This window comes from Epinephelus lanceolatus, chromosome 23, assembly GCF_041903045.1.
Source record: "Epinephelus lanceolatus isolate andai-2023 chromosome 23, ASM4190304v1, whole genome shotgun sequence".
In the NCBI taxonomy this organism is placed as follows: Eukaryota; Metazoa; Chordata; class Actinopteri; order Perciformes; family Serranidae; genus Epinephelus; species Epinephelus lanceolatus.
The window spans coordinates 32,946,076-32,956,500 of NC_135756.1; the positions used below are offsets into that span (position 1 = coordinate 32,946,076).

The 10,425-nt window shown below is 40.6% G+C and overlaps 1 protein-coding gene across 1 annotated transcript; it reads right to left on the reverse strand.

Annotated features, from left to right (window-relative positions):
* Nucleotides 1-4,812: 4,812 nt before the first annotated feature.
* LOC117249424 (microsomal glutathione S-transferase 1-like) lies at nt 4,813-9,252 on the reverse strand. Its single transcript, XM_033615078.2, has 4 exons — nt 9,148-9,252; nt 8,581-8,713; nt 5,730-5,821; nt 4,813-5,260 (listed from the first exon to the last, which is right to left on the reverse strand). Exons 2-4 carry the CDS (start codon nt 8,695-8,697, stop codon nt 5,014-5,016), a joined length of 456 nt encoding a protein of 151 aa, XP_033470969.1. The 5' UTR covers nt 8,698-8,713; nt 9,148-9,252; the 3' UTR covers nt 4,813-5,013.
* Nucleotides 9,253-10,425: the final 1,173 nt, after the last annotated feature.

A 10,425-nucleotide genomic window follows, 5' to 3' on the forward strand; every position in this document is an offset into this window, starting at 1 on the left:
CAGGGAGCGGTTCGCGCTGTTGGCTTTGTTTTTTGTTTTTCTACCCAAAATGTACTGCGCTCTACCAGCTGGCTCTTTGGTTCACTTCCTCTCTTTGGTTCGCTGGATAGTCCGTTTGCATTTCACACTGTAAGCGAACCCCACCAGGGTTCACTTGCAAATGAAGCGAGACTCCCAGTTTTCAAGCGGACCAGGGTTCGCTTATTTGGTCCGCACCAGAGTTCGAATGAGCGTTCATACCACTCCAAACGTACGGAACTATCAGTGGAAGCAAACCAGGGTTCGTTTAAAGTGGACTAAATAGCACCAGTGTGAATGTGTCCTTACATTTTTGGCTGCTGCCTTATAATTGTCCATGTTTCCAGATTGTTCTGGTAATCCATGGTGTTTTGTTTGTGTAAGGACTTAACTGTCCACACATCCTGACCTCAGCAAGATGGCTGCATGGTAGCTTTTCATGAACACGGGCAGCGCCAGTCTACAACCACCTCTAAACGGCATATAGCAGTGATCCAGCAGGAACAGGAGAACATCTTACACTCACACAGTCGTTCCAGTCCTTATTCACTGTAAAGCACACGCCTGCTCTCCTTATTTTGCCATGGTCCTGTGCTCTGTCAGATCGGCATATAAAGAAAGAGTCAGCTGGTAAAATGATGCTAAGATTATTTAGCCATGTTTCTGTGAATCAAAGGATATTACAGCTCCTGATAGCTATGAGAAACTGATGTGACACAGAGGCCATCCAGTTTATGTCCAACTAACCTGGTCTCACTCCAAAGTCATCGGAAGCTGGAGCTTGGTTAGTGATTTCCAGCATTATTGTTTAACAGTGCCCATCAGCGGAGGGGGGAAACGCTGCGGGGCAACAATTAAAGTTAAGGGGCCGAAAGTCAGGTGGGTTGGAGGGGTGTTGGATGGGTCCAACAACCACCAACTTTCACCCAGGAGGCCAGTGTTCACTTTCTGTGATTGTAGAGCCAAACCCTGTTTTTTTTTCCTTAACCCAACCATGTGCTTTTGTTACCTAAACCCAACCATGTGCATGTATAGGCAAAACATAACTATGTACATTTGTTGTTGAAGGAAAAACTGTCAATTTGCAGTGTTATACTGATGTATTGCATTTATTTTGAAAGAGGATGTATGCAAAGTGTACAATGTTTTTTGCAAACAGACAATGTATGTAACAGGCTGAAGTTCACATAGCATCCCAGAGCATCAACAACCAATGCACCCAGGGTACCCTGCACATCATACCTCAATGTGGAAAGTCCATGACCAAATGTCGATGTGCAACAAGGTCAAAGTGAGAATGTGTTGGTCCAAGGCCTGTACAATGGCTAGCAGGATGCGAGGAGGAATTTGAAAGCAAATTTGGTGTCTTCTACATTTGTCTAAGAGACATCAGAGTACAGGTCACATTCATACCTCCCTCATACTGTTTGTCTTGAATGCATTCCACAGTGTTATACAGCAGTTAGGTTAGAGAAAAGCAGCTTTCTTGTCAAGCGAAAGTAAGAGGTCAAAGGTGACGTGAGCATCATCTTCAGGATCACTGCTCTGTGATGACAGTCTGTCTATTGGCAATCCCTGGAGAACAACAGAATTCAAATAAACACAAGAAGTTTGTGCTCTAATAAAAAAAAAAAAAGGGATCAGCACTCAGTGAATAATCCTCCTAAGCCCTATGATAAGCTATTATGGCAAGGCTTAACTATACAGACCCGTGAGCAGTGATAACTAACATGTCTTTGGGGTCATCGGGTGGGAACCTCCTTTCACCGGTGTTTCGTCTAGTTAGTCCCACGACACCTCCAGGAGGCTAGACAGTGATCTCTGGCGTCCCAGAGACACTCCCCTAATGCCAGGTCTCACTGCTCCCCACACTAACCGAACAATCTCCTTTACCTTACCTATACTACCACAGAGGAGGTAGACCCAGGGAAGGAAGCCTTGTTAGGCTATCACACTCCCCCGCCGGGTTAGGCTGTACAGTCTACCTCCCCAGGACGAGCCCTCACAACAATGACACCTCCAGGAGGCTGGACAGTGATCTCAGCCCAAACAGCACTGCCAACTTCAACCAAGCCCAGGCTCCGTTTATGCGAGCTCCAGGCAGAAGCAATGCTGATACTACCTTTACTAGCACATTCACCATACTCTATTTCACACGCTACATAGCATAACTACAATGTAAGCTAAAGTTAAAGGAGATAAATGAACTCACAGGATCAGCAAACACACTCACTTTGCAGCATGGTCTCAAACAAAATGGATTCAAATAGGCCACTCCCACACTTAAATAACCTTCCTCTTCCTGGATTTCCTTCTTACTTACACATGGCTTTCTCAGCCCAAACAGCACTGCCATCTTCAACCAAACCCAGACTCCATACATGCGAGCTCCAGGCAGAAGCAATGCTGATACTAGAAATACACATTTAATGCTGCTACACTTTCTGCTATCATGTCAGAACATCATCATATCAGTATAACATTACATCATCTTTGTTAGAAAGTACTGTAAATATTTCAATAACAAACCTGACAGAAAAAGCTGACCTATGGTCTGCAGAGCAACATTAATCTAAAGCACATTGTACATGTTCATATTGTCTATTCTTAAGATATATTTTTAATATGTGATCTCACAGAAAGTGAAATGACCACAACCCCTAAACACCCCATTGAGTGGTTGGAGCACTGTTGGGTTTATGCACCAAAACTGCTTGTTCAAGTTGAGAAAATGATTGTGGTTCCAGTCAAAATAACTATGTTTGTTACACACAGGATAGAAGTACTTAGAAAAACGGTGTAAGTAATGTAATGTTACGTAACCACATAAAGTTAAAAGACGTCAGTGCCGACTTCTAATTTCACACAGGACAAAAACAGCAGTGAAAGTCTTGTGTTTGTTCGACCCATCCACCACCTCCACCTGCTCTCAACATGGAATTTCTCACTCTGTCCACTACCTGTGGGGTCATAACAAAAACCAACAACATCATTTAACGAGTGGATTCATGCATCTACCATGACAAAGGATCCTAACTGACTTTATGTTGATACTGTTTCCACTGTGGCATGTAATTTTAACACAATATGTGCCACTAACAGCATCAAAGGGGAAGTTGGACTGATTACCCAGGGCTATAGTGGGAGAAGGGCCCTTGAAAAGCCTGGAATGAAAAGTTTGGTTTTGTTTGTAATTATTTCTTCCGAAATAATTAGTGTACTATAACAAAATTTAAATTGGCTGAATAAAGCGGTAGAAAGACTGAACTTTGTATTAAAAAAAATAGTGGAAGCTCTCTAAACTCTAAGCTAGAGCTGAGTAACTGCTTATGCTGCTGAGCACCACTGTACCCAAGACAGAGAAAGCAGAGTTACAAAGAAGAAGAAAAGAAAGCAAACTGACTTGGAAATGGATCAAGAGATGAAGAGCAGGGGGCCCACAGAGACTGCTTATTCACAGGGCCCAGAATTTGATGCTACACCCCTGTGTGCCACCACCGCTGATGCAGTGTTGAGGGGTTGTAATCATTTCATGTATTTCTGCTCATAAGTATAAAATATTGTGATCAATGTTTAGGCCCCCCAGGACCCCACAGCCTCCAAAACCACCAACCTGGTTTTTGGTAATTTGATAAATTTAAATGTGAGCTGCTTCACCATAGTACAATATAAACTAAAGCATGTCCTTCACATAGGTCCTTCATCATTATTGCATTAGAGGAGTCCTGTGTCAAAATCAGTCTTTAGATGCTTAAAACCTTATTGTACTCACATTATGTATTCCCTATTTGTTTTAGCACGGGGATAAAAGCTGAAAATTTTTGCCCACTATTTCACATAGATCTTTAAACAAGGACCAGGACAACAAAGTAGATCAAGCTAAAATGAAGAGTAATCCCCTAACAGCAAAATAGGTTCAGAACAATGGGCCACATGCAGCAACATCCTCTAAATTTCTTTCACATTTTCTCTTGATTTTTTTGTCAAAAGAAAAAAATAGCAGAAGTCAACTCCAGGTGCACACAACTTTTCTAAATCTGCGCTTACCCAGGTGTGCTGTATGATGAATCTCACTTGATCATAATTAACCTATCAACATATGTAACACCCCCTAAACACTATATAAGGGCAGGTGCTGTGCCATGCCCAAGAACTGGAGAGATGCCACCAGAAAAAGCTCTAAGAAGAAGAAGGAGACCACATTAGATTCAGTACTAATACCACACTGTAAAAAAAAATATTTTCCAGCCCTTGTTTATATTATCATATCATTTGGGTAAAAAAAAAACTTAACTTATATAGCAACAAAACTGTGGATAGAAACAAAAATAAGAGGAAATGTGTCCGTATATCTTGCATGAGGTACATTGTGAGGTGTGCTGTAAAGAGTTTACAATATGCAGCATGTGCATCTTCCCTTGGTTTTTGCAAAGTCACCATGAACAGCAAAAACAAGTCCAAAGATCAGAATGCCTGGAATGTGTCCTGTGGTTGTGTTATCTGTGGGAACAGCCCTGACCTGAAATAACACTAACCGTTCAGTGTTAGTCTTATTGGCAATGACGGAAGTAACAATTTAGCCTCAGGTATATTATACACTGGGACTCACAAATTTTAGCCATTTAAAAGTAAATGTAGACATTAATGCTTGAATGTTGTATAAAACACGCTATTATGTTTGAGGTAACTAAGTGGATTTAACTTTCAAAACATTTTATATGAATGGCTTTTGCATTACAAGATTGAGTTTTAGTATCTGCACCATGACCTTGAGAAGTAATTACAGACACAAAGTTGATAGAAAGCTTTATTCAAAACACCTCCTCCATCCATGACAGTGGTTCTGGGAAATGCAAAGAGTAAGTGCAATGGACATTTCATAGTCAAGCTCACAGATAGCTGCAGCAAGAGTAAAGTAAAACACAGATTCAGGTTTCATGTTAGAATGATGAGCTTGTGATTAAGAGGTCAAGGTCTTCCCGTCCAGAATTGTCTCTAAAGCAAGAGAACTGTGTTAAGCACCCTGTAAACCATGGACATGTTGACCAGCATGCCCACCATAAAGGACAGACCCCTGCAGGGCTGAGGGAAGGCGTAGACATAGGAGATGGTGTGGAAGATCCGAGAGCCAGCAAAGACGCGGAAGTGAAGCAGAGCAGTTGAGAGGTCGGGTCCAGTCAGAGCGTAGAGCAGGCCAACCAACACGAAGGGAACAACGTTCTCCAGGTCATTCAGATGACACCTGGATAACATTATGAACAACCAATGTATCTGCTATTACAAATAGTTGTCCATAAATAAGATAGTTTACAACATGCCATATTGTTCAGGGAAAGTATTTAATCTGACCATTTATAATCTGTCTGATAAGGATTTTTTTTTACAGTGATTGTACCCTGCAAACAATTATGATATCATCCTTCCTTTCATCCATTTTCTAAATCTGCTTATCCAGTGTTTGTTTAAGGAGTACTGGGGCCAAGCATATACTGGATAATATACCTTTTTTTATTATATCAAGTTATTATTTAGCCTCCCATGATAAATTAAATCGAGATTTCTCAGCATTTTCTAAAATGCCACTCTGTTTTTAGGTCCAAAAAATTACGTTTTCATGTATTTGCCTAATTCTCTGTTTCATGTATTCTGTTTTCTAGTGAAACACCAGCGTGTCAATTATACGTTGAGGTGAAAGTGATTGATCATCTCACCTTCGGACTCGCTCTACATTTGAATCGGTTCTCAGCAGCTTCTTCCTCTCCTCTGCAGACTTCATAGCTACATCTTCCTCATTTGCGAAAGCCTAAATGAGAGAGACAATAATATGCATTGACTCAAAGTCTTGTAAGGTAGGCACGAATAGATTCATAGCATTAAAACCAACAGGAGTTACTAAGTGTGCAGATCTTGTTGTTTCTACTTTGCCAGATGTTTCTTTTGGTCCAGCACCTACACCATTGGACACTGGGATGTGCATGTCATTTTTACTGTTTTTTTTATTTGACTCAAAGTCTACTCAGAAGTTTGGTTAAAAGGTTCCATATTGTAATGTAGAAATGCAAAGACATTAAGAAAATATGCAAAAAGTGTTAAGCAGAGGTGGGGGACTAGAGTCACACGACTTGAGTCTGACTGGAGTCGCAAATTTGAGAACTTGATACCTGCTTAACAAATACTGATAACAGACTTGACTTTGACTTGGTATTTATGATCTGAGACTTGACTTAGATTTGTGGCAGATGACTTAAAAGGACTTGATTTTTCTTTTTAAGAGTTGTTCTGATGCTGATACCAGTATTTGAAGTGCCTCAAATGCTGGATCGGGCATTGGCGAGTATGCATGTCAATGCAATATCTATGCACCTCCTAATTTATTTATGAACCTCAAAGTCGTTGAAAACCTGGGTAAATTAGTAGTTTTCCCAAAAATCAATTCTTCATTGCCATTTGCCAAACAGTAGCCTACACAGCAAGTTGCACTGTACAGTCACCGGCAACTACTGTTTTCGAGCAGCAAGGAAGACCTGTTTACTGGTGAATAGTGTTATGTTAGCCTTTAGCAACATGTCAGCAATTTGGCAATATATTTATGTTTGAAAGTCAAATCCATAAAAAGGCAACACGCACAGTATGTAAGGTTTTAATTTCAAGGGGTTGCACTAGTGGTGCCAACTAGGCTACTAGTATACTAGTAGTAGAGAAGAGATGAAGAATTTTGTTTTGAAACAAAATTTTGACCTGAGCCATGTTGGTTTTATATTATTTATTATACAACAGTTAGTTCCGGCCCTGCAATGTGATTGGTCGAGAGACAGTAAAACCGTGATGATATTGGAGTACAACATCACGGTTATTTCACTGTGTATGTATCACTCCGCCTCACAGCTGATTGCAATCAACAATCAAATCAAAACTGACGGTTAGTGTCAGTTAGGTCAGCGGTCGCATTGTAGGCTAATTAATTATCCACTGTCAAACAACCAAAAATATGGATTTATTTCCTAAAATAAGTTTTGAATTGAACTATGAATGGTCATCAGAGGAAGATGAGGGAGAGGAGAAGCTGAATCCATCTGAGCACACATCCAGGTTTGTCAGTGTTTCATCAGCAGAGCTCAATGACTTGTAGAAAAGCAACATACTGTCAGATCAGAAGGCAGAGTCAGCTGTGCCTGTGAAGCGACAGTCCACCATGCAGTCACCAGAGACTTATTTCACCGGCTGCACAATTAATGGAAACGTGCAGATAAATGTGTATAAAGAGTAAGTGCCTGGAGCACCATGTCTGCGTTACATAGCAACGGTGACAGCGGAGTCCTGAGAGAACTATTTTTGATGGCGGAAGACAAATAAAATGCTTAAATTATCTATTTTGTCCTCATTTTTCAACATTTCTTAATCAGCCTTGCTTATTTAACTGTTGAACTGTTGTATAAAAGCAATATCACACTCAAGCTTGTGATGTTGTACTGTGATAGGCCTGCGGCCTCGTGCCTACGACCGAATCACAGCCGTGACGATATCACAATACAACATCACTCCCTCTCGTGTGATATTGCTTAAATATTTTTTTTTTTTTTTAATATATTTTTGTGTGCAAGTTCAGGTATTGAAATCAGTATCAGGAGCTTCTTTCTAGTGCAATGTGCACAAACCTGGTAGCCCACTAGGACACAGCAGACCAGCAGAGGCCAACGCCCAGGGCAGCTATCATGGAGGGAGCGAGTCCAAAAACAATAAAATTTGGATTCAAAGATTATGTTGTCGATGACGATCGTAAGAAGAGAAGAGCGGTATGGTCTCTAGTTAAAAAATTTCACCCATCACTACAAAGCCCACAAAGGATGGCACATGACTATGTCTGTTTAGTTAATTTCATAGCTTATTGGCTGGTCAAGCGCTAGCTAAAAACCTTACGTTAGCTAGTAAGCTAACATTTAACCAGATCATCAGAATTATGTATGACTTGACTTGTCTTCCTTGACTTACAGCAGGGACTTGAATCTCAGCTTGTTCCTCTCAAAACTTAAAGGGCATGATTTGAGACCTGCTTGTGGCTTTACTTCCCTGATTCTCACCACAATAGCTTGGGACTTGTTTGCCACGTGACAGTTACGAATTGAGAGTTGGATATTTTATTTCTTATTTATTTTATATATTTTATTAATCCCCCTGAGGGGACATGACTTGCATAGTATGTGTGACTTGAGTCTAATTAAGTGCTTCCTTTTTAAGTTGTTGCCTTTCTAACATGTTTTTTTTCCAGGCTATTCTCTTTTACAACCTGAGTTATCAGTTAGGCTGTGTTAATGACCTTTCATAACGTAGTACTGTAGACTGTGGACATTTTGGCTTTGAGGAGCAGTTACGCAGTGGAGTCCTTCATTTCTTGCATCTAAAAAACCAGGATGAAAACCAGCACAACTCTTATAGGCTTTAAAGTAAGGAGGCAAGGCAGAGCTAAACACAACCTTAAATACAATGTACATAAAGTCATGAAAACTAATATAAAACAGATTCATCTTAATAACAGATGTAGAAATCTTTACTATTGGTACCTACCCCTTTGGTTATGCGGTGGTATGCAGTCATAGGCGCCATCAGCATCATCTTCAGAATGACAATAGTTGCATAGGTGGTGAAAGCCATAAATACCTCATCTTCCATGAGCTTTGCCATCTCTGCTGGTCTGCAACTGAATGACAACAAGGAAGCGACAGAATGTAGTTTAACATTCCGTTTCAGCAGCAAAGATAAGAAATAATACAAATAACACATATCAGAACTTAAAATGTATTTCCACTGCCAAAAAAAGTCGTAAGAAACATTACATAAGTCTAGTATTATTCTAGAAATGTGACCAGAGTGTTTTTGTGTCTTATATCTAGCATGGAGAATGCAATATTGTCTGTAAGATTCTAAATGAATGTGTATACAGATCAAGTGACAAACCAGACACACCCCTGCTACTTTGTTAAACACTGAACAAACAAGTAGCAGTGTGTTAACGTGCATGTGGGTTTCAAAGCAGGTCCTGTCTGCATGCAACACTCTCAGTAAGCCCACAGTAGGAACTAATTATTGGAATATTGTTAAAAATATGCAGCACGGTTCAGCAGCTCAACTTACCTCCTGTGGTGACTCTGCAGAAGTGAAGCAAGTCTCGATCTGTTGCAGAAAAACAAACTGACCCATCACCCAGAAACTCAGGAGGCGGGACCACTACAACTGCAGCACAACACACAACTTCCTGTCAGTGTTTTTCTCCACTTATGAGGACCACATCCATTGATACCCTTAACAACACTCCCAATGCACAGCATACTGTCTATGGTAATAACTTTCATTTAGATTAAAGAGTAAAAGTACATCAGGCTTTAGAAGTGTGTAAACAGTGAGTTTTTATTGATCTTGTTTACTGTATTTTCAGCAAACTTTGGGATTAAAAAAATCTAAATTGACATGAGAATGTGCCTGACCAATGCATACACACATAAACTTGAGAAATGAGAAACTGTAACTTATGGCAGAAGGATGAAACTTGAGAAACTGTTTGCAATTGATGTGATTGTTTAAAATAAATCATAATATTGCCTCTAAGGTATTTGAACAGTTTTCACGGTTTAATCAGGAATCCAGCACATTCTCACTCTGACCTTATCACATGTCGCTGCTTGGTCATGGACTTTCCACATCGACATATGACGTGCAAGGTAGCCTGGGTGTGTTGGCTGTTGATGTTCTGGGATACTGTGTCAACTTCAGCCTGTTACATGCATTGTGTCTTTCCAAAATACACTTCCGTTTTTACAGGAAATGTACAGTTTGCACGCAGTTCATCGGTACAACACCGCCAATTGGCATTTTTCCCTGCGACAACAGATGCACATGGTTACATTTGGCCAACATGTGGCCTGGTAGGGTGTCCCATGGGAAAGTGGTGCCAGGGGAGGGGCCAGACTAAGAGCAATTCAAGAAGACCCTGACATTACAGTGCAATTAGACTTCGAGGACCTCACCTGGTATGGATCCCTCTGGAACCAGACCTCGGGGGTGAAGCTTGCTGATGAGCATCTGGTGGCTGAGCCTTGGGCCATTAGGCCCAATCAGGCTCAGCTTGAAAAACATACAAAGAAAAGCTTTTCAGATACAATCAAATGATTTGGCAAACCAACAAGACCAACAAGGTTTTCTGGCCTATGATGATGAATGACTTTTGTGCTTAGGTATAACTGGTTTGACGCATCTCTACACAAGGTTTCCTTTTCCAGTGGGTGAACAGGCCTATAAGAGAAAGCAATTTACAGCAACGATTAACCAAATGTAATAGGTGCTACTGACAGTATGACTGTACTTATGTTGCATTAAGGGCACCAAGTGTGAATGCATTTGCTTTTGTCAATCAAA